At 40.9% G+C, this 25,532-nt stretch overlaps 1 protein-coding gene across 2 annotated transcripts in view; it reads right to left on the bottom strand.

The window, feature by feature from the left end:
* LOC122564384 (tudor domain-containing protein 7-like) overlaps nucleotides 1-25,532 on the bottom strand; it is a 123,672-nt gene that overhangs the window by 55,765 nt on the left and 42,375 nt on the right. For both annotated transcript variants that reach the window (XM_043719169.1, XM_043719178.1), the window contains exons 5-7: nucleotides 23,947-24,038; nucleotides 18,166-18,383; nucleotides 2,813-3,522 (exon numbers count right to left, since the gene is read on the bottom strand). In XM_043719169.1, coding sequence (XP_043575104.1) covers nucleotides 2,813-3,522; nucleotides 18,166-18,383; nucleotides 23,947-24,038 — 1,020 coding nt within the window. The remainder of the gene's footprint in view (nucleotides 1-2,812; nucleotides 3,523-18,165; nucleotides 18,384-23,946; nucleotides 24,039-25,532) is intronic.

Raw genomic sequence — 25,532 nt, 5'->3', positions numbered from 1 at the left:
ATGTGAAGACCAACAGTGCGGCTCCTTCTTTCCCCAATACTGGGACCGATGCCCCATATACTGAAATCGGTTTTCCCAAAACCCGTCTCCGATCTACACATTCATCCCACAAGTTTTACTGGATTGGGATCGAGAAAGAAAGGGAAGAGCACATAGTGCAATAGGAAAGCTTTTTTTCTGGATAAAGGAAAGTGAAGCAAAATATATCTTTTAGTATTAGATTGTGGGATGGGGAGTTGGGTTAAAGGAGAAAAATACATTTCAAAACCTTTTCCATATGGCAGATTAATAACACTGCAACATAGAGATTACAAAATAGTCAAAACAATATTAATGTTGATGCAACGTGTTTATGTCCCCATTTATGACAGCACAGTTTATTTTGAATGGATTAACACCTCCACTATATAGATAAGGAATGACATACAAATCTGTAGCATTCATCCAATAACATCAGAAACATCTGGCACATTGCTCGAAATGATTCATGTTACAACACTGAATGAGTATTTCTATTTCAGCCATATTCGTGTCCTTCCGCCCATCAAATTAACGAATTCAGTACCCTCCACACATGGAGCTCTTCCACTGTCTCCGCCCCCATGCCTTCTGCAACAAAAACTCCTAATCTCCCTCCGATGACCCCTTCTCCTGCCTCTAACCTTCCCTAACCACCAGGTCACCGCGCCCCTCTACCAGCCTTGTACCCGCCCGAGACCTCTTCATTGCTGACTGCCAATGTGACATAAGCCGCCTCAATCTCTCCATCCCCCTCACCCACTCCAACTTCACCCCGCTTGGAATGTGCAGCACTCCACTCTCTCCTCACCAACCACAGGTTTACCATCAAACCTACTGAAGAAGGTGGGGCGGTAGTATTTTGAACTGACCTCCTTGTCACACAGGCCAAACGCCAACTCTCCGACTCCATGTCCTACCTCCCCCCTTGACCACAACTCCACCGTGACCCCATCAGGCCAAAATCACTTACACTGTCCATGCCCTGATTGCCTCCAGTCTCCTCTCCACTGCCTCCAGTCTCAGAGTACCTCCAGCCTCGCGCTGTCCGGTTCTACCTGCTCCCCAGGATCCACAAGCCCAACTACCCCAGCCGACCCATTGTCTCCGCATGCTCCTGCCCCACTGGACTACCTTGTCCCACCACGACTCCATCCTCCCTCCGGTGGTTGAGGCACTTTCCACCGACATATGCAACACCAACCACGCCCTCCACCTCTTCGTAACTTCCTCCGTCTCGCTGAACTAATCCTCACCATTAATAGCTTTGCCTTTAAGTCCTCCCATTTCCTCCAAGTCCAGGGGGGTGGTCATGGTCACTCAGATGGGTCCCAGCTATGCCTGCCTCTTTATTGGCTACAAAGAACAATCCCTCCTCAGTATTTACACAGGCACTACGCCCCAACACTTCTGCCGTTACATCGATGACTGCATCGTTGCAGTGTCCTGCACCCACAGGCTGAACTGGAGTAGTTCATCGAATTCACAACTGCCACCCTACCCTCAAATTCACTTGGTCTATCTTGGACACCTCCTTCCCCTTTCTTGATCTCCATTTCCATCTCCAGCAACAATCTGCAGACAAACGTTTACTATAAACCCACAGACTCTCAACTATCTGGACTAAACCTCCTCCCACCCAGTATCTTGCAAGAACTCCATCCCATTCTCCCAATTTCTCCACCTCCATCGCATCTGCTTGGACAAGGAGACATTACACTCCTAAGCAGCCTGGATGTCCACCTATTTTGAACAATATGCTTTTCCCCACTCTGTCATCCAGACACCCCTCCACTGCACCACCTCCATTCCTTGTTCTATTGTTCGAACCACCCCCACCTCTAAACACAATAAAGATAGGGTCTCCATTATCCTCACCTACCACCTCACCAGTCTCTGCATCTAATGCATCATCCTTAAACACTTCCGCCAACTCCAACTAGACCCCATCACAAAGAACATCTTCCCCTCCCCATCTCTTGCTGCCTTCCATAAGGACTGTTCCCTTTGCCAAACCTTGGTTCATGCCATTCTCCCACCAAATCCCACCCTCCCCTATCCCCCAAACCCCCATGTACCTTCCCCAGCAAAAGAAAAAGATGCAAAACCTACTGGCACACCACCCCCCTCACTTCCATCCAGGGATGCAAACAGCCCTTCTTAGTGAGAGAGCGCTTCACCTGTCTCTCCTCCAACCTAGTTTACTGTATCAGGTGCTCCCAATATGGTCTCCTCTACATCGGGGAGACCAAACGCAAACTGAGGGAATGTTGCTCCCACTACCTGTATTCATCTATTCCCCACCTCACCACCATTCCCCCAACCCACTTTATCTGCAGCTCCTCTCACACCCACCCCCAATCCTGAAGGGTTACATCAGAGACGTTGACTTCTTCACCTCCTGATGCTGCCTGTTTGCTGTGTTCTTCCAGCCCCTTGCTTGTCTACCTCTATTTCAACCATAGCAGGACTATCTATGTGAAATTCATAATCTGGTCTCAGCCAATGAGCAAAGTTACAGGAGGTCAACTGTGTACTAAAAATATAAAATTGACTGCTTAAGTGGAAAGAGCTTACCTAGGGCCAACTGTGTTGCTTTTATTTGGAAATAAAATAACTGGCGAGATAACAAATGGAATAAACTATAATATTGGCAAATATCAAAATTACAACAGACGCTTAAACATGTTGCATACCTAATGGCTTGATTGAAACTTGGCAGATTCTTTCATGCGAAGAGCAATTGTGTTCTCCTTACATTTAACTAGAAAATTAGATTATGAGACAGGCTCACCTGATAACAGCTTCAGAGGTGTTGTGAAGTTCAACAACCAACACGGACGGGAATTGCTCTGCAGGGATGCTGAGTGGGGAAGGCAAAGATTGCATCGAACAACTTTCTTTAAGTTCACTCGTAACCACAGTCACCTCATTTTCAGTTAATGCCAGATGTTCAGGATCACTACAGGTTTTGTGAGACTGAAGTCCTAGATCACACTGTTCCTCACTGATGACCTCTTTCAGTTCAGGTTTCACCAAAGCAGTGGGAGTCACCAATACTGGAGGGAGTGTCTCTTTAGGTTTATCATTTTGCTCATTGGTGGTTTTAACCATTTTTGCATAAAGAATTGCCTTTTTGCGATCGCCGGACACTGCATAATCCACGGTGCAAATGTCAGATAAGCAGTCAAGATCATTTAAAATATTCTGAGGAAACTGCATTTTGTATGTCTCTTCAAACAATTTTGGAAGTGCGTTGGCCCAAAGTCCACTGCTGTACTTCTGTAATAGCTTAATGACTTTTTGTTTCACCTCAAAATCCTTTGGAACTAAGCTTTTAGGTGCAACTAGTTTCCCTCCTTGAGCTGCACTTTTTTTAGAAACTGATATATCCGTTTTTTTATCAGCTGACTTTGGATGAAAACTTGACTTCTTTTGCTGTTGGCCACTCTTTGCAGGGTAAAGCAGCAATTCTGCCAAACCACTAGATGCTGACTTTTCAACCTAGATAAAGTAGTGAGAATAACACAAGTTTAGTACAATACAAAGCTGTCCATCTACAGGCACTTATTTTACTAAGAAAAAATAATTGAGTGTAAACAACTGTCCAAAAAATGAAAACTGCGCTTGTCAAATCAGGTAATACATAAGTGTTTTAAAAAAAAAATCAGATAATCCTGGGACTAAGTAGATCAGTCAGCATCCAAAAAACATTAAATGTTTTGTGTTCAGAAACTGTGTCTAAACTTCCAGTGATACTAACCAGTGTACCACTGGGCTTAAGTGAAAGAACAATGTGATTGTATCTACTTTCTCGTCCTCCAAAATGCCAATATTGAAGGCACTATTACTTGGCAAAATTTATCTTGAGAGGATCCCCAATCATTTGGTAATTAAGTGCATCATATGCTATTGTTATGAGCTAGATCAAGGTCACAATCCTCCCTTATGAGCTTTAAGTTGTTGTAGGATTACAAAGGAAAAGGTTGCCATGGCACGACGATAGGATGTACCAACTCATTTTTATATAGGACCAAAATACTGCACCCCTCAAAAGGTTTGCCGCACCTATAATTTGACACTGATTTGTTCAAATATAAAAGCATTTGAATTGCTCACTTTTAAAGTAATATATGAATTACAAACTATCCACCACAAAGAAAATAATTCAGTTGGTCAAACGTTATCCAACTGTTTCAGTAACCATGTTGCCATTCAGACTTGAAGTCAACATTGATTTAAATAATTCCAGATTATGCCTCATAAACAGAGGCTTGTCCCCCCTCTGCAGTGCAAGCAGGAGGCTTCACATATTATTTCCTAGCTGTTTTAAACAGTGCATAAACAGTGTCCCTTTACAGATGTCTTAGGCCAGCCTCAAGTTTTCTTGTTTTTTTCTTGGTTGAAACAGAGTCAGACACCCTTGTGTCCCCTCTCGATGAGAAATACCACCAGAACACCAACTGACATTAAAATTTCTAGGTTAGCTCTAACGGTTTTGTGATCTGAACACCTAAGGATATGGGCTCCAGGTTTGATATAATGGTCTGTGCAAAGTAAATCAAATCTCATCTAAAGCAGCAATGGAATCAGTACAAGTGGGCTCCCAGCCTATAGAAGGAGTTAGAGTATTCAACAAAGTTATGCATTCCAGGACCATCACCTAAGAAACCTGATGAAATAACTTTTTATGGTTACATAATAAATAGATCCTCATTCCTAAGAGCCTACAGATATTTAGACTCTCAACAAAATTGCTGGAAACCATTGGAGTGAATGGGAAATTTCCAACTCTAATAATTGAAACTATCTTTGATGGCCAAGAAACCAATTAATTGCATTAACAACTGTGACTTATTTGCAAAGGTTAGTGCGCATACTGACAAAAAACATAATGAGGATTCCATGAAAATTGTTCAAGTGTTATACAGGATGAACAGGTGAATATTTGCAGACGAAGCATTAATGCTGCAAAGTCTCTTTCCGAGAAACAAATGTTTGCTGTTTAAAGGAAAGTACTTTTTCAAACCTAGAGTATCAGAGGCCTTCGATTCCCTGCTTTGAAATGCCCTTGCCTATCATTATGGTAGCTCCATCATAACAGGTTTGCAGCAGGTTAAGGCAGTAACACATCATCACCCGCTCAGGAAAACTATAGATCAGCAATAAACACAGCTGGATGAAAATCCTGGAACTCCCTTAATAGCACTGTCGGTGGGCTAACCCACTCCCTCCTCTAAACCATGGACTGCAACATTTCATGGCAGCAGCACATGTCCCTTCAAAAGGTGGTGATCTCGGATGAGTAATGATGTCTTGCCTAGCCAGCAATGTCAACATCCCTTGAACAAAAAATGAGAACAACAAACACAGGACATCATATTTCAAATGATGGCTACTGGTATATCACCCAATATGCAATCATAATATTTTCTGAATATAGCCCAGACCTTGAATTAACGAGTCCATAATCTAAGTGCAAGGGTGGATATTTTTCCAAGATGATGGTAAGCATGCAAAATGACGACAAATGTTGCACTGAAAATCAAGTGAAGAAAATTTATGATGTAGATATGATGCAAGATGTGAGATTTATTTACATTTTCATATTGTTCATTTATATTTTGGAGTTGAGCTAGTGAGTGTGGATTTTGGTATGTATGTCTGAAGGGGAATTAATCATTAAATTCTGAGCATTTCTGTAGGCATGATGATTTCTTCTCAAACACAATTATGGAGAGAGACTTTCTGACCAGTAATGGGGTTTTGTTTGCATTAGGAGTGTTCATTAGCAAATGAAGTAAACCACGTAGGACATGAGGCTTTCAGATAAAAGATTCAGGAATCGTTTTTTTTTTTAGCTTAGTGGATACACTACAGTTTGGAAGGTAGCTTTTTAATTTCAGTTTGGGGCAGTTTGAAGAAGCCTTGATGGAAGTTGGATGTGTAAAATAGTTCCTTTGTTCTTAAATTCACTCATGTAATGAAGGCATTACTATCTGGGCAAGCATTTACTACTATCCTTGAGAGGGTGACCTTGAGATGTCTTATTGAGCCGCTGCAGTCTCTGTGCTGTAGATAAACTCAATGCAGTTAGGGAGGGAACTCTAGGATTTTGATCCCAACAATAGTGAATTAAATGATGTATTTCAAAGTAAGAATGGTAACTGGCTCAGAGGGGAACTTGCAGGTGTTGGTGTCTCCATGTAACTGCTACTCTTGTCCTAGATGAAGAAAGGTGCTAAGGACTCTTGGTGAAATTCTGCAGTGCATTTTGTTAGCAGTACACACTGCTGCTGCTGAGTGTTAGCGATGGAGGAAATGAGTATTTCTGGATGTGGTGCCAAGCAAATGGACTACTTTATCCTCGATGGTGCCAAGCTTTTTGAGAGATGTTAGAGCATTCTATTATTCTCCTGGCTTATGTTCAGGCTTGGGGAGTTATGTGCTGCTGGATTACTGGCATCTAACAGCTCTTGTAACCACTGTAGTTACATGTCTAAATCCAGTTCACGTCTAATATCACCCAGGATGGTATAGTGGCGTATTCAGGGGGCAATGGTTAGATCGTCTCTTACTGGAGATGGTCATTGCCTACATTTGTGTCGTGCAAGGGTTACTTGCCACTTTATTGTCCAGGTCTTGGTGCATTTGGACATAGACTGTTCCAGTACTTGAGTTGTGAATGACGCTGAACAATGCACAGTTATTACATCCTCTTCTGATTTTCTGATGGAAGGAAGGTCATTAATTAAGTAGCTGGCAGTGGTAGGGCCTAGGACACTACCCTGCGGAACTCCTTGCAGAGATGACCCTGAACAGAGTTGACTGACTTCCAACAATCACAGCCATCTTCTCTTCTGTTAGGTATGACTCCACCCAAAAGCGAGACCACACCAACACCATTTCCCATTGACTCCTGCTTTGCTTGGACTCCTTGATGCCAAATTCCTTGGTCAAATGCATCCTTGATGTTAAAGGCAATCACTTTCATCTCACCTCTGGAGTTCAGCTCTTTGTCCATGCTTTAACTAAAGTGGCAAAGGGTCAGGAGCCAAGCGGTCCTTCTGAAACCAAATTTGGTGTCAGTGAGCAGGCTGTTGCTGAGCAGGTACCACTTCATAGCATTGTGATGACACCAATCATAATGTTATTATTAATAATAGTGTCAACTGATGGGACAGAATTGACCACGGTACATTGGTCCTGTTTTGTGTGTACAGGACATTGCTGGGAATTTTCTACATTGCCAGACCGATGCCAGTGTTGCAGCTATACAGGAACAGTTTTATTATGCAGACATATGGATGTTGGATCATCTAATCAGCAATTCTGGTTGAAGATTGTTGCAAGTGCTGCAGCCTTATCTTTTGCAATGATGTGCTGGGCATCCCCATCATTGAGGATGGGTACGTGTGTGGACCCTCCTCCTCCATTGAATTAATTGTCCACCACCATTCACGACTGGATGCAGCAGGACTACTGAGCTTAGATATGTTCTGTTTGTTGTAGAATTGTTTAGCTCTGTTTATCACTTGCTGCTTGTCACACAAGTCGTCCTGTTTCATACCTTTACCAGATTGACACCTCATTTCTAGCAAGGCCCGGTGCTGCTCATGGCATGCCCTCCTGTGCTTTCCATTGAACCAGTGTTGATGGTGATGGTTGAGTGGGGAGGTTGGAGATTGAGTTCAACTATGATTCTGCAGCTGCTGGTGCACAGCACTAGATGGATGCCCAATTTCAAATTACTAGACCTATGTGAAGGCTGTCCCAATTAGCATGATGACAGTGCCACAGCACACAATGCAACATATTCTCAATGTGAAGGCAGGACATCACCTCACAGCCCTTGTGGAGATAATGACTTTCACCATTACCGTCACTGACAGCAGGCAGATTGGTGAGGATGAGGTCGAGGTCAAATATGTTGTTGCCTTTTGTTGACTCCCTCACCACCTGCTGTAGATTCAGTCTAGCAGCAATGGCCTTTCAGACTCGACTGGCCTGATCAAGTTTTGTTGGTGAACACAAATTCCCCCACCCAGAGTACATTCTGCACCCTTGCCACACTCCATGCTTCAAGTGTTGCTTAACCTAGAGAAGTACTGATTCATTCGCTGAGCGAAGACTGTATGTGATAATCAGCAGGTTTCCTTTCCCATGCTTGGCCTGGCACCACGAGACTTCATGGGGTCAGGAATCAATGTTGAGGACTCCCAAAATAGTTCAATTCTCACTGCATACCACTGTTCTGCCACCTCTGCTGGATCAATCCGAGCAAAGGAAAGTAGTTTAGGACTGTTCAGAAAGAGAATACCTTAGTGTAAGGACTTCAGGTTAGAAATTCTAGATCAGAAGTGTTAATGGAAACACTGAAGGGGTTGTGTGAAGCTGAAAAAGTCAAAGCTTTATGATGGATCAAGAAAGAGACGATTAGATGCTTGAAGGGAGTGTGGAAGATAGAAGGGAATTATTTCTGGTTATGCAGTGCTGTAATGGGATTCTTTTGGCATTAATGGGATTGTATTTGTACTGCACGTTTTGAATTCTTTCAGATTGCGTTATAAGTAAATAGCTTGGTTTATTTTACTTATCTTCATTACTTGTGCATAATAAAGTTACTTTTATTATTAAAACCAGCATTTCATGCTTGTATTTCAATGAAAGACCTGATAATGTGTTGCTGGAAAAGTGCAGGTCAGGCAGCATCCAAGGAGCAGGCGAATCGACGTTTTGGGCATGAGCCCTTCTTCAGGCTCATGCCTGAATCATCAACTCTCCTGCTCCTTGGATGCTGCCTGACCTGCTGTGCTTTTCCAGCAACACATCATCACATTATCAGCTCTGATCTACAGCATCTGCAGTCCTCACTTTCACCTTTCAATGAAAGACCACCTTGTTAATAAATGAAATAAAAAAATCACAACATCAGGTATCAAGCCAGATTTCAGTCCGGACTCGGACTTATTCAGTCATAACATCAAGTGGTACCAAGTGGGAACAGCAGCCTCATTTTCCTTTGCATCAACTTCTCATTAGGTTTATTAATATAATACATCTGGTTACCATAGCAAATATGTAACAACATGCTTCTATATTGAAGCTGTATTCATTTTTCACTGCCTGAGCTTTAATCTGGAAAACTATACTGTGGGCAGCCCTGCTCATTTAAACTTGAGAGTAACAACTACTTCCCATGGTTAGACATGGATCTAAGTATTTGTTGCCCAACAGCTTTAACCTGGAGATCTTCCCTCTCTTTGAGCATTTATATAGAATAAGCTCAATTCTTTTGTTCTACATATATATCCCTTTCTCCCTTCAGACTGCTTTTCAGAGCAACTGATTAATATGATCACCTTATTAAACTGCATTCCAAAAATTTAGAATGTAACATCTAAACTGGTAAAACAAATTTAATCTACAAAATTCAAAATACCTGACTTCTCTGGATATAGATGCAAGAAGACAGGAGAGGATATGAATCAAGCCAAATTGAGCTGAGCGATGTTGAGTTGGATAATGCAGAAACATTGAGTGAATTGGAAGCACAACACAACAGGAGATAAAGCTTATTATGATGCAACAAAGGGCTAGATTATTCACGTCATTCATATCTAGAGGATAGAAAGCCTAGCCCATTGTATATAGGTAAATCATGCAGAGTATGGACTGATGCTGGAACCAAGTGAACTGATAAGAAATCAGACCAACACATGCGGGTCATGGATGTGTCAAAAAGGAGCTCCTGTTTTCAATGTAGATAACCAGTATAGGCCAATGAAGATAACATTTATTTTTCTATTCATGAAGCACCCATCAAATTCAAGCTCAACCTCAGACCCAGCTCCTGCTACTGAGCCAGCAAATGGCCTCAGGTGAGTTAGACTGGTTTCTGAGCCGCAGATCTACATACATTAACTCAAATCAATTTAATGTCCCATCCTCCTTGTAGGCACGGAGAATCATTACCTTATAGAACACTGCATTTTCTATAACCCAAGTGAAATGTTAAGGTCATCCAAAAGGTAGAAGTATCAGACAACTCTGTCCTCAGCACTGAAAAGAGAGCCACGAAATGATAAGACAGTTCAGAATGCGTTCTCGTAAAAAGTTGATGCAAGATTCCCTCAGGGACACAAGAACGTCAGTTGTGTTTTCGGTGTCTATACATGTTTAAATTTAAATGTTATTTTTCATTGTGTTTCCTTGGATGCCTGGCTGGGAAGGGTAGTGTTCATTGTCCGTGCCTTTGAGAAAGTAGGAGTAAGCCACCTTCTTGACTGGTTGGAGTCCATAATATGCATGGCCATCCCCAATGATTGATTGATTGATTGATTGATTGTTGTCATATGTACTAAGTACAGTGAAAAGCTTTGTTTTGTGAGCGGTACAGGCAGATCTAGCGAACAAGGACGTGTGCTTAGACAAAGCAAGGAATACAAGGATACAACTGCACAGGAGGTAACCAAAACAAGATCAGCATTAGATTTGAAATTCGAGAGGTCCATTCAGCAGTCTAATAACAGCAGGGAAGAAGCTGTTCTTCAAACTGTTGTGCAAGCTTCTGTTTCTTCTACCTGACGGAAGAGCTTAGAAGAGAGTATTACTGGGTGGGAGGGGTTTTTGATGATGCTGGCAGCCTTTCCGCAGCAATGAGAACTGTAGATGGAGTCCGTGGATGGGAGGTTGGCTTCCATAATGGTCTGGGTTGTGCACACAACTTTCTTCATTTCTTATGGTCTTGCATAGACCAGTTGCTGTACAAAGTTGCTATGTGCCCGAATAAATGCTTTCTATGGTGCATCTGTAGAAACTGGGGACGGTCCTTATGGACATGCCGAATTTCTTAAGCCACCTGAGGAAGAGGAGGCATTGTTGTGCCTTCCTGACCACTGCATGTGTAAAGTCCAGGACAAATTGTTGGTTATCATCACTCCTCAGAACTTGTCGCTCTCAACCCTCTCCACCTCAGCTCCATTGATGGAGATTTAGGCAGGTCCTCCTCCTTTACTCCTGCAATCAATGATCAGTTCTTTTGTTTTGCCAACACAGAGAAAACACTAGAACACTGAACATTCTATCCTCTTCCTGTATCCTAACTCATCATTATTTGATATCGGCCTACCACAATGGTGTCATCACCACACTCATAGATAGGGTTCATTCATACTGAATTTGGCTACATGGTTGTGGTTGTACAGACAGTATTGTAGAGGGCTTGAGTATACCTTCTTGCAGGGTGCCAGTATTGAGGATCAACCTGCTGTTAAATAGGGAATTGCAGATCCTTAACCCAGCAACTGTGAAGGCCAGGCAATATAGTTCCAAGTCAAGATAGCATGGGGCTAAGAAGGAACCTTCCAGGTAGTGTTGTCTTCTCATGCATCTGCTGCTCTTTGCCCTTCTAGGTGATGAGGGGTGATAGGTTTGGAAGGTGTCATCCAAGGAGCCTTGGTTAGCTGCTATAGTGCATTTTGTCGATGGCACACACTGCCATTAACGTGCACTGCCAATGTCGGGAACACCTATGGTGGTACTGAACAACAATCACGCATGTACTTTGTCTTAGATTGTGTTGAGAATCTTCAGTGTAAATGCATCTCCTTTCATCCAGTATTCCATTCTATTTCTGGCTGTGCCTTGGAGATACATGATGGATGGATAACAGTCAGTCACATCATGTGCAGAGTCATTCACTACAGAAATCACAACTTCTGATCTGCTCTTGTAGCTGTAGTATTTAAATGGCTGATTCAGTTCCATTACTGGTCAATGGTAACCTCTAGAATGATGATGATGCAGGATTCCGCACTGGTAATGTCATTGAAAATCAAGGGATCTGTTACATTCTCTCTGGCTCGAAATGGTCATTGCCTCACTTTTTAATTAGAAGTAACATTCAGGCCGTACATCAGCAAGATCATGAACATGGCCTACGTCTTGCTACATCACAGACACAAATCGTTTCAGTGTCTGAGGAGTTGCAAATGCTACTGAATGTGGGAGATTCTCACTGACTATTGCACAGTTCTTATCTTAGAATGGAGACGAAGTCCTTTATGAAGCAACTGAACATGGATAGGCCTAGGACGTGACACTGAAGAACACTGTCTCTTGTGATGCTGTGGTAGTGTCCCTACCTCTGATTCAGGCAGCCTGGGTTCATGCCACCATATATAGACACAGCGGTTCCTCCAGGGTAGAAATGCTGGGACTGAGATGGTTGACCTCAACAATGACAGCCATTTTTTTCACACATGATAGGACAAACATGAGTGAAGACTCCACCTTCTCACCCAAAATTATTATTGACTTGCATTTTGAAAATAATCACTGATGGCCATACTTGGGCAATTGCTGCTTTTATGTGAAGGACAATCACTCCTCCCTCAAGTGTCTGCAGTACAGTCACCCTTGTATAACCCAAACTTAACATTTTGAGTAAGTTATTGCTGTGCAAGTGCTACGTAATAGCACTGACAATTACAGATTTCATCACTTGTGTGAAGATTGAATATGGACTGGTGGGATAGTACTAGCATTGTAGTATTAGTGGAACAGCTTGGTAAGGTCAAAATGGGATGACAGTCAGCGGGGATTATAGCCTTTGCTTTGTCCAGTGCCTCAGCCATTTCTTCGTACTGTGGAATGAATCAAATAGTCTGAAAACTAACTGCAAAAACATCAGGAGAAAGGCGGATGAATCATCCACTCCTCATTTTGACTGAAGTTTGTTTCAAATGCTTCAGCCTTGCATGTTGCGCTAATTTGCTGGGCTTAACTGGCAATCAAGAAAATTGAGTTCACTCAGAGAAATAATGAACTGGTTTAGCTTGATGTATGTGTTACAAATTTTAGTCAAATAATCATAGTACAGAACCTGAGAATTGGTGAAATAATACACGTCAAAGCTTTTGGTCTTGCACTTATTCTTACCAATTGTCCTAATAAGGGAATTTTTTTTAAACCAATCATTGTTCCTAGATATCTCTCAAACTCCCCAACTCCCTGCCGTTTCTTTTTATTTCTCCTCATTGCTTCAACTTCTTCCTTCTTCTCAAGATTGATTATTAATGGGTACAGTTCGGTAGTGACTTTCTAGTAATTAGAATCATAGAATCCATACAGAGCAGAAGCAGGCCATTCAGCCCATTAAGTCTACGTGAACATTCGTAACAGCATCCCACCCTTCCACCCCACCCCACCCGATCCTTGTAAACCTGTATTTCTCACGGCTTATCCAACTAACCTGGTTATTATGGGCAATTTTGCGTGGCCAATCTACCTAACCTGCAAATCTTTGGACTATGGGAGGAAACCCACACAGATACATGAAAAATGTGCAAACTCCACACAGACAGTCACAGGAGACTGGATTCCAACCTGACTCCCTGGCACTGTGAGGCTGCAGTGCGAACCACTGAGCCACCGTATCACCCCAATAGGTTACTGTGACATTCCACGAGAATGGTGAAAATTACAGCTGACTGGAGTCTGACTCAATCCTCATGACATTCACGCAGAAGCATATCCAGATGTCATTCAACAGTTTTCACAGGAGGGGACACTGGTTGATGCTTTTCTTTCCCAATGCAAAACTAGGCACTCTCCAGTTAACTACTACACCACAGCTGATAGATAATTCAGCAGAGACATGGAAAACAATTTATATCATCTTTGTCTGAATGGTTCAAGCTATACATTAGATAAACCTACAAAACCATTGAGGAATTCTATTTCCATCCTGTGAGCTGTTTGTATTATACTTCATTTTCTCAAAATGAAATTGTCCACACAATTGTCTTATATCTTTATCACCAAACTTGGGGAAGAAAAACAAGCTCCAATCTACAAATATTCAAAATTCAAAAAAGCATCAACGTTGAGCTTCTGGACAACTGGGAGTATTGAAAATGGAAACTGTTTCCCTGCAGCAGAGACAAAGGTGGATCAATAAAAAACAATGAGACGACAAAATATAGTAAAGAAAGACTAGAAAGAAATCACAAATAAGAGTCCAGATAATTGTAATCTCATGTTCAAGCACAAAGCAGTACCAGTCAGATGCAATTAGCATGCTCTGTTTAAACTCAGATGCAGTAGCAGAATACAATTCCACCATTTAGGGCAAGGGCAGCTTAAAATTTCAGGTACAGTGAAACAATGCACCAAGCACCAATTTCTATTTTCACACATGACAAATGCAACAATAATGAACAAAAGCAAGAATTCAGTGAATCGGTTTTCTAAAATGTAAGGATAGGATGAACTGATCTGGTAAAAAAGGCATGGTTAATTTAATTTTTTATATGACTTCCATTTTTTTCTGCATTACACATTATAAACACAGTTTCAATCACTTGCAACACAATGCTTTGTGGAGAATTGCCTGTAAAACCTATGTCACAGGTGAGCATTATTTCAAGACAAACTCAGAATCTGTAAAGATATTCTAAGATACATCAGCAAAGTATATTAACACAAATGCCATCACCATTATCACTTATCAAATTAATATTTTAAATCAGCTCACCATACTTTGAAAATATGCAGCCATCTTTTTACAGATTTCATGCACTTTTAGCAATACTGTTTATTCTCAGCAGTACAGTGCAGGTTTTGTTCTAATTTATTGCCTTTAGACACTCTTGTCAATGATTGTGACGTTGCTTTTGCACACAGCTCACAATTAAGGGCAGAAGCAAAATTGCAATGCTTGCTAGAAAGCTGCTTGCATCAGTAAGGAAATATTAGTTTGTCAGTCTTAATGTAAGTGTTCCTTCAGTAGATACAAGTACAAAATAATTTGTGCATTGTCACTCTTAAAAGCATTCATAAAAGATGCCTCATCAAACAATGGAATAGGGAATTTGAACTGATGCTGAGGCCCAGCCTGTGGGGAGGGGGAGGGGGCACTTATAGCATTTTGAAAATTCAATGATTGACATAATCTATGAAAGCTTTGTGATTATTTTGCTCCAGTCTAAGTTTTATGGATGCAATACAGCACTGCTCAAATGTGACAAATAGAAAATAAAATGAGAGAATTATTCCCAATTAGCACAAAAACTCACCCTGACAGGTGGACTATGTACAGCAATTACTTTAAGACATTTAACTGAAGTGGAAATCCAACTGATTACACACAGATATAATGGGTGGACAGATAGTAAAGCACAAAAGAGATAAGTCCACTTGGGATAGGGACTTTCAGAGACATTACAAATATAATTAAGCTCAGGCAAGCTAAGTGGAACAGTACTAAAAGAAGCCACGCTGCAGTTTTTAAAATCACATGCAAACAAGCAAAGTATTTGCAAATGTAACTATATCTATGGCAAAAGATCAGCGTATAATACAATTAAAAGTAACCATCTCTCTCAGTAAGGCTGTTTATGGTTGAAATTACTGCGCCTCATCTAAATGGTTACATGCTAACTGAACATCTCTGGTAACCATAATCCTTCAGCTATGACTATAATGCCTTACAGCTATTTCTAATTACTGTCCATTTTGAAGACCAATCGTGATTTAGCAGACCATAGCCAGAGTACAATGCTCACCTGTAATGAAGACTTTACAGGCAATTTTCCATTAGCGTCACAGGTTCATATTTCCACTTGAGTTGGTGAAGCTCAGTTGCAGAGGGCGCAATAATTTTATACTATAGCTTTTCCCAATGTCTTGGGCTTAACCAACTGCAGATATGAAAATAAGCACACAGTTGTAATTTCTTCATTCTCAAACATTTCTTTCTGGTTGCAATATGTGAATGCAGAGACTGACAACAATGTTTTTTTTCAAACAACGCATAGTCCAGGACCTGAAAAGGCGATACCTCAGAGAAGCTAGCAAAAACCAGATAAAACCAGGGATACAAGACTCTTTCCAATATTGATATCTTCAAGTAGCAACTTTGGTGAACTAACAACCTTTGTAGAAACCAAGAAACTTAAGTTGGAGAAGTGACAAACTGTTCTAATGTGCGCTTTATTATAGCAAAGGCTTTACTTCAAACCGTACGAGAAATGCATGTGTGCCATGGCAGAAGATGGTGATGTCACATTGTGATGGAATACAAGAAAAATCAGATGTGGAACAATCCGACTGATAACAGTCATACATAGGGCTCCATGTACCCATCTTACATCTACAGGAAAGACTTCACAGACTTCTACAATCGAACTGTTGCATACAAAACTAATTATCTTCAACTGAAAACTTGTTTTTGTTTCTACACAGTAACTAGGTCTATGGAGTTTTTAACTTCATTAACGGGATGTGGGCATCTCTGGTGAAGCCAGCATTTATTGTCCATCTTGCAGTTTAGAGTCAACCATATTGCAGTTGGTCTGGAGCCACATATAGGCCAGACCAGGTAAGGATGGTTGCTTCCTTCACTGAAGGACATCAGTGGACCAACAAACGGCAATGGATTCATGGTCATCAATAAATTCTTAATTCCAGATTTTGTTTAAATCATTGAATTCAAATTCCACCATCTGCCTTGGCAGGATTCAAACCTCAGTCCTCAGAACATTAGCCGAGTCTCTGGATTAACAGTTCAGCGATAATACCATTCAGCCATCACCTCCTCACGTCTAGTGACAAGTACAAATTTTAGCATAGTTGTAATCAAGTCAGAAGTTGGTAGGTTCGAGCCTCACTTCAGACTTCAACACAACAAGATACTATGATGAGGGATATATCATCCTTCATATGAAACATAAGCAGCCTGCCTGCCAAGTGGGATGAGAACTATCCCATTCTAATACTTGAAGGAGGAGCTGGGAGCCCAGTGACTGAGCTGACTATCCACCTCCAACAAAAGCCAACAAAAACAAGTCATCTAGCTATACCATATTATTTTACCTGTTCAATAACAATGACTGCCTTTACACCATTCTTAGGACCTGATAAAACATAGCATAAAAGCAAGATTGTTGAGTGTCATGCATGGCTGATAGAATGAATTGTATTTTTATAACAGTTGTATTTATTTTCTTGTTAACAATGATTTTATTCGACATACAAATCAAAGTTTAGAATCATTTCGCACCTTCCATTACCTTGAACACCAATTGTGCTTCATTGAGAAAAACGGATTTATATACTATTTACCAGATTTAGTTGATAAGAAGCATGGCGTTAATCTCTCCTGATGCAGGCACATGTACCATATCTTTTAGTGTTGTAATAGTATAAATTGAAATTAACAAGATTTTAATCAAAGTTAATTCTGTTTTTTAAAAAAACTGAAGTTCTATTACGGAATATTTTTACTGGGGGATCTCTCATGGCCTTAATGGCTGTCAAGTATTGTTTCAAATACTTCAATAAACTTAGCTTTCAGGATGGTAATCACAAATAGATTGCTTAAAAGTTCTTGGAATTAAATTAAATCTTTCTCTATTGAAGTCTTACGACTGGATGCCCCTTTAATCTGACAGGGTGCAAGCATGGCAATAAAAACCCAAATGAGATACATAATGTCTGTGAAGATAATTAGATATAAATCTTTAAAAAGGTAGCAAATAAAATGATATTTGATTGATCAGTTGTTTGAAAGATTTCATTTTTGTTCAGCATAAGCAAATGACATTCAGCATTATTTTTGACTTGTGAAGTTGGCAACACTAAACATATTAACTGGACAAAAAAGGGTCACCATACAATTGCTTTGTGAAGTCATCCATGTCAACACAATTCGTTGCACTTACAAACCAATCAGAATGCTGGAAAAGTTATTCTTCAAAAGCAACTAAAAGGACCAATAAGCAGTAATCATCACAGACAAATAGCAGATGAGATTTTTCAATCAGATTGTTCAAGTGGACCAATCCATTTGACAATAAAAAGCCACTGGTGGGGCTCAGTGGATGTATCAGAAATCAAGGAGGCCTGGGTTCAAGTCCCATTTGGTCCAAACATCTCGTTGACGGATTAGAAAATATCTACCACTAATTAACAGAGGGTTTAATACTTCCTTCTCAGTAACAACCGTTCTCCAAGGGAATGTGTTAATTAAAGGATAAGGGGAACAAAGTGGGAGAATGGAAAAGAGATAAGTGCGTCTACATTTTAAATTACATTCAAAATTCTCTTTAGCAATCACTGGTCAGGTATCTAAATGCCACTCACAGTGCATATATGAGTCCATTGTTCTAACTGCTTTAAAACATCTTGCTGAAGATCCTCATTGAACATCTTTCTGTACAATTGTGGCAATTTCGATAGCCAAATTCCATTACTGTATTTGTCCATGATCTCCTTCAATCGAGACTGTATCAACTCATCATAGCTGGATTGAGGCGGTGATGAATTTGATTTTCTGGAATCTATGTCATCACTCCAAACCACTATAAAAATGTAGGAAAAAAGCACCACAATTTATAACTTGTTTTCACTATAACAATTAAAAAGATCAAATCAACAAATAGGGGTTGTTCATTTAACAGACAGCCTGAACATTATTGGTATGGGTCATGGTAACCCTAGGGTTTATGTAGCTAGTGTTCAGCAGCCTTAATTATTTATATTTGTATGTATTAGACAACAAGCAATAATTCCTCAAGCTGTCATATAGCTGTGAACTCTACCACATGCTGAACCAATATGACAGGATACTGAACACATGCATGTCAGACTAGATGTAATTGAAAGAAAATTAAATATTGAAAGAAGAGACAATTCACATACTATCAATCAAATTAAACATTCAAAGCATCAATCAATGGCCATTTCAATATCTAATATTATTTCCAACCAGAAGGTGGCAGGTTTTGCTTGGAAACAAACCACACTAATAGAAATTCTCTTCCTCTAATCAATCAATAATGACCTTGCAAGACAATGACAGAATGGTCAAAAAGTCAACAAGATGACCCTTGAAGGTCATGACATCATCAGAATAAACAGACACTAAGCTTAAGGAAGGAATATTAGAGGTGAAAGAGGTGAATTTTAAATCCAATTTGTAAGTAACAGGTGGGCTGACAGAAAGAAAACAATTCACATTGTGGAATCTAAATGGCTGAGGGCATATATTTGGGTGGTAGGTTCGAGGGACAGAAAGACTTAAAAGACCCATAGCTCAAGGAATAAAGGGATATTAGAGATTGTAAAGTTAGCCTGCTATTAGCGACAAATAACTGAAAAGAAATTTTGAGAGGTGGCTGAAGTGTCAAGAGGATAATCAGTGCTTATATCAAGCATGTCAAATTGAAAACTTTAGAGAATGAGAGAATGAGTGACAGCAAAGAAAGGGAGATTGGATTGATGAACATGACCATCATGATGAATGTTAAGGTCTTATTTCCAACAAGATCATCAAAGATGCTAATTGTAAAACAAAGCATCAAATAGTGTTTTGTTCTTCACATGAACAATACATTTTTTAAACCCTTGAGCAAAATCCATCACAATGGACAGCTTCAAGTAAAAGTATCCTCGTACATCACTTTCAATACTACTCAAGAGAAAAACAATTCCTCTTGCAGTCCTCTAATGAGTCTCAGTGCAAGCTGGAAGAACAACATTTTCTGCTTGGGAACCCTGCAGCCTTCAGCACTCTCTAACAGAATTCAATACCTTTAGCACCTGAATACCTTCATCCTACCCCAACACCCCTGGCCTGGTCATCACATGGGCTGCTTTCAGCATAGCCAACCCACTTTCATCTATGCATGGTCTCCATTCTCCATTTTTCTCTTTCCCTAGTATACCAATATTATTCCCTTTGTTTGCCTACTCTCTTCCTCTCGGCTTCATCTTCACCTATCCTCTCACTCCTTTATCACCCCACACCCAGCTGTGTTCAGCATATATACCATTTATTTCTAGCTTCCACTGGCTTAGATGAAGGTCACTGGAGCCAAAACATTAGCTCTGCTTTCTCTCCAGAGATGCTGCCAGTCATTTCTGTTTTTGTTTCAGATTTCCAGCATCCACAGTTCTTTGTTTTATTGTTGCAAAACAGGAGTTTACCACTGCTCCCCACAAATCAGTGATGGTAAAGAAAGGCCTCAGAAACAGCAGTATGATAAGGATCTGTTATCTGTTTTAGTTACATTGGTTGAGAAATAACTTATGTACCTCAATGGGGACCCTTTAAGTTTTCAATAGTGTGTTGGGATCTTTTATATTTACCTGATGTATAGACAGAGCCTGGGTTTCATGTTTGTACCTGAAACATTATTATTCTAATCGCATTATTGCACTGGCATGCCAGCATTGCTTGCGTTCCAGTGTCGAATTGAACCCACAACCTAGTGACACAGAAGCAAGGAGTAGAGTTCAGGATTTTCAAGATACTATACCATTCCATTTCCTTCCTTTGAATTCTTCTCTATTTGATGTCTTAATTGGACCTGCTTCTTGATGGATGTCCCTCTTCCTTTCTGTCCTTGTTTTTCACTGTTTTATCTCTTCTTGCCCATTCACTCAGTTTTCCTCCCTTCCATCATCCGGTAATCTCCATGCAAAAGTTTCTAACTGCTAGAGACTACCCATGCACAATTTCACAGATCAAATTATTAGAAACACACACAGATATTTGAAATACTTCTGGAAGAGAGAAGTATCCTTTTATTGGGCAAGTATAATTTTATTGACATTTTAGTGGGCAGCATGGTGGCCCACTGGTTACGACCAGAGTTCAATTCCAGCCTTGGGTGACTGCGAGTGGAGTTTGCACATTGTCCCTATGTCTGCGTGGATTTCTGCCAGGTGCTCTGGTTTCCTCCCACAGTCCAAAGATGTGCAGGTTAGGTGGATTGGCCATGCTAAATTTCCCCGCAGTTCCCAGGGATGTGTAAGCTTCGTGAATTAGCCATGGTAAATGCAGGGGTTACAGGAAAAGGGTAGGGGTTTGGGTGGGATGCTCTTCAAAGGGTTGGTGCAGACTTGATGGGCCAAATAGCCTTTTTCTGCCTGGTAGGGATTCTATGATTTATATTCTGGATGGTTCTGCACCTTGGCAATCTTTTAAAGGCCAGTTGATCAGAGGTTAAGACCAGCATGCTACCTATGAGATAAAAGGTGACGATGAAAGATAAGAATTTTGGAACCCTGGATGACAAGAGATAAATTACAGTTTAATCCAAAAAAAAGTTAGTTTTGGGAAACTGAAATCAGACAAGGCCCTTGAGGAATATAAAGAAAGCGAGAAAAAAATTAAACAAGGAATTAGGAGGGCTAAAACAGGCCATGAAACATCATTGGCATGTAGGATTAAGGTGAATTCCAAGATATTTTATGCCTATGTTGAGACCAAGAAGGTAACTAATGAAAGACTAAGTCCACTCAAGGACAAAGGAGGGAATTCATGCATGGAACCAGAGGAAGTGGGCAAGGTCCTTAATGAGTATTTCGCATTGGCATTCCTGAAGGAGCAGGACATGGATGATGGTAAGCTTCGGGAAGGGTACGTTGATATTCTAGGGTATGTCAATATTAAGGTGGTGATGGTGTTGGGAGTCTCCTAAATGTTAAAGTAGGTAAGTCACCAAGGTCTAATGTGATTTTTTCGCAGGATATTAAGGGAGATAAGGAGGAGACGGAGGACCATGACAGAGATCATTGCATCCTCTTTGTGGGCGGCACGGTGGCACAGTGGTTAGCACTACTGCCTCACAGCGCTAGAGACCCGGGTTCAATTCCCGCCTCAGGCGACTGTGTGTGGAGTTTGCATGTTCTCCCCGTGTCTGCGTGGGTTTCCTCCGGGTGCTCCGGTTTCCTCCCACAGTCCAAAGATGTGCAGAGTCAGGTGAATTGGCCACGCTAAATTGCCCGTAGTGTTGGGTAAGGGGTAAATGTAGGGGAATGGGTGGGTTGCGCTTCGGCGGGGCGGTGTGGACTTGTTGGGCCGAAGGTCCTGTTTCCACATTGTAAGTAATCTTTCAGAACAGGTGAGGTCCTCGAGGGAAAATAGCCAATGTTGTTCCTTTGCTTAAGGACGAGAACAGGGAAAATCCAAAAAATGATAGACTGGTGAGTCTTACATCAGAAGTAGGGAAATTACTGGAGAAGATTCTTAGGATTTAATCACATTTGGAAAAGAATGGATTTAATAGGGATCATCAGCGTGGCTTTCTGCAGGGCAAGTTTCGTCTCAAGTTTGATTGTTCTTTTTGACGAAGTAATGATGATCATTTGTGAGGATAGGGCAGAGGAGGTTATTGACATGGACTTTACTAAAACATTTGACAAGATCTTTCATGACAGGCTGGTGCAAAAGATGAAGTCACATGAGATCCACAATGAGCTGGTAAACTGCATACATATTTAGCTTGCTCAAAGAAGACACTAAGTTGTTTCAGAGCATTGTTTTTCTGACTCAAAGTCTATTGACTAGTGATGTTCCACAAGGATCAGTGTTGGGATCACTGTTGTTGGTATATAAATTATTTGTATTAAAATGTAAATGGTGTGATCAGTAAGTTTGGAGATAGCAAGAAAATTGGTGGAGTTGTGGATAGTTAGGAGGATTGTCAAAGGATACTGCAGGTTATAGATCAGTTTGAAAGTTGGATGAAGAAACGACAGTTGTAGTTTAATCTGGACAAGTGTGAGATGAGGTAGTTTGGGGAGGTCAAATCCAACAGCACAGTATGCAATAAATGACGGGACCCTTAGGAGCATTGATATACAAAGGAATCCTTGGGTGCAAGTGCATAGTTCCCTGAAATGTCAACACAAGTGGATAAAGTGATAAAAGATAGAAATGATATGGCATGCTTGCCTTCATCAGTTGAAGCAGCGAGCATAGAAGTTGGGAGAAAACTTTAGTTTAGGCAACATTTGGAGTATTGTGTGCAGTTCTGGTCACCACGCTATGGATGTGGAGTCTTTGGAGACATTACAAAAGAGGTTTTAACAGGTTGTTGCCTTAATTAGAATGTAAATGCTACAAGGCGAGGTTGGACAAATTTGCTTTCGCTAGAGTGGTGAGGCTGAAGGGCAGTCTGATAGCAAAATAGAAAATTCGAGAGGCATGCACAGGGTGGATAGTTGGAACTTTTTCCCTTAGTGGAAATACTACGCAGCATAGATTTAAGGTGAGAGGGGAATAGCAAAGGAGGTGTGCATGCAAAGATTTTTTTTAAAGAATAGAGGGTCATTGGTGCTGGAGTGCATGCCAGGGAGGTGGACGCAGCAGATATGATAGCAACATGTAAGAGGCATTTAGACAGACACATGAACAGGCAGGGAAATGAGGGATACGGACCACATGCAGGCACAGGGGAAGAGTTTAGAATGGCATTGTGATCGGCACAGACAGAGTAAGCCAAAGGACTGGTCCTATGCTGTATTGTTTTATGCTCTGTACATGCCTTCAACCATCAGTTACAGCTTTTGGACAAAAATATCTAGGTGAGGTCGAGACAAAAGCTTTGAAGTAAAAAAAAATTAATATAGTTGTTACGTGAGAAAACATTTCAATACATAGTTATCAATCCTAACTATTTTTGGCATTTATGTTGTCCTTAATTCAGAGACATTGTGTGTATTTAAGGGTGAACTGGATAGATTCTGATCAGGAGGAGAATAAAGGGCCATCATGAATGCGCAGAAACATGGATGTGAGGAGTGTCGGATCAACCATGTTCCTACTGAATGATGGAGTAGGCTCAAGGGACCGAATAACCTACTTCAGTTCCTATTTCTTAGGGTTTCAATTTGGGCATTAGAAATTCCATGAACCACAAAAGACCAAAGATGAATTTATTTTCATAAATAATGAGATTCAATTGATAATTTAATATAAAAAAACACCACAATGGCACAGGAAGACCATCATAAAATTCAGATTGCAATTATAAATGATTATGGAGCACGTTTTCATTATTAACACTGAAATTCATTACTTGAATATTTATGGTCATGAATTGCACAATGCACGAAGTAAAGCCATCCACATACCACTATATTCACTTGGTGTGTTTTTTGCTAAGTGCACCTGAAGTTCTTTTTGAAATCTTGGAGGAAACGTCATGGTTGGCCTTTTTTCAGATCTATAAACCAAGAAAGCAAAATTATACCAAGATTAGGAATCCAAGAAAAAAGGAAAAGAATAAAAGGAGATTTTGAAAATGCTTTGTACGTTCAGGAACTTGTGATCGATCAGTATCCAGATTGGAACTGTTAAAACATTATGTGAAATATGCATTGGTTCAGAATAATGTCAACACTTGTCAGTTCCAAGTGGTTTACATGGTCTGGCAAATTATAGATCATAATCATTGCAGACAAATGATCATAGATCAGAAGTTTTAAAAGAGCCAATCCAGGCATTATGGATACGTTCAATATATATCCAAACAAATTCAAAAGCATATTTCACTAATTGAAATGCTATTAAGTATATTAAGTACCGCTTTTGAACTCTGGCTCAGATTCTTTAAATCCCACTACTTCATAAGTGAAACAAATACAAGCAAACAAAGCAACAACTACAGGAATTCCAGAGTAAGGATAAACCTCCACTGAGGGAGTGTGACAGAAGTTCACCAGATTAACTCAAATTTCAGGGGTACGTAGGTTAGGTGCGTCAGTCATGGGAAATGAGGAGTAGTAGGGTAGGGAAACAGGTCTGGGTGGGATACTTATTGGAGGGTTGGTGCGGACTTAGTGGACCAAATTGCCTGTTCCCACACTCTAGGGATTCTATAAATTATACAACTGTCCTTTGAGGGGAGCTATAAGGAAAGGCTGAATAGGCTGGGGCCTCTCTTTCCCTGGAGCATCAAAGGCTGAGGAATGACCTTATAGAGGTTTATAAAGTCGGGGGGCGGCATTGACAGGGTGAACGGTCATGGTCTTTTTTCTCAGGGTAAGGAGTCTAAAGGTTAGAATTAGAATGAAGTTTTATTATCACATGTACTCAAGTAAAGAAGTACAGTCAAAGGTTTACAATATCATGGTGCTAAAGTACCTAGGTACAAATCTTAGATACAAAAAGAGAAATAAAGAAGAGAAAAGTTACATTATGGTGACTTAAGCTGAGAGGGGAAAGATTTAAAAAGAACCTGAGGGGCAACTTTTGCCACACTATGGTATGTGTGTGAAACAAGCTGCCAAAGGGAGTGATGGAGGCGGGCACAATTCCAAGTTTAAACGGCTGAAAATGTGTTGCTGGAAAAGCGCAGCAGGTCAGGCAGCATCCAAGGAACAGAAGAATCGACGTTTCGGGCATAAGCCCTTCTTCAGGAATGAGCAAAGTGTGTCCAGCAGGCTAAGATAAAAGGTGAGGAGGAGGGACTTGGGGGAGGGGCATTGGAAATGCGATAGGTGGAAGGAGGTTAAGGTGAGGGTGATAGGCCGAAGACGGGGTGGGGGCGGAGAGGTCGGGAAGAAGATTGCAGGTCAAGAAGGCAGTGCTGAGTCCGTGGGTTGGGACTGAGACAAGGTGGGGGGAGGGGAAATGAGGAAACTGGAGAAATCTGAGTTCATCCCTTGTGGTTGGAGGGTTCCCAGGCAGAAGATGAGGCGCTCTTCCTCCAACCGTC

The sequence above is a fragment of the Chiloscyllium plagiosum genome, chromosome 2 (genome assembly GCF_004010195.1).
Source record: "Chiloscyllium plagiosum isolate BGI_BamShark_2017 chromosome 2, ASM401019v2, whole genome shotgun sequence".
Lineage (NCBI taxonomy): Eukaryota > Metazoa > Chordata > Chondrichthyes > Orectolobiformes > Hemiscylliidae > Chiloscyllium > Chiloscyllium plagiosum.
Note: the sequence above shows the minus strand (reverse complement) of the source record. Positions and strands in the feature narration are given on the sequence as shown.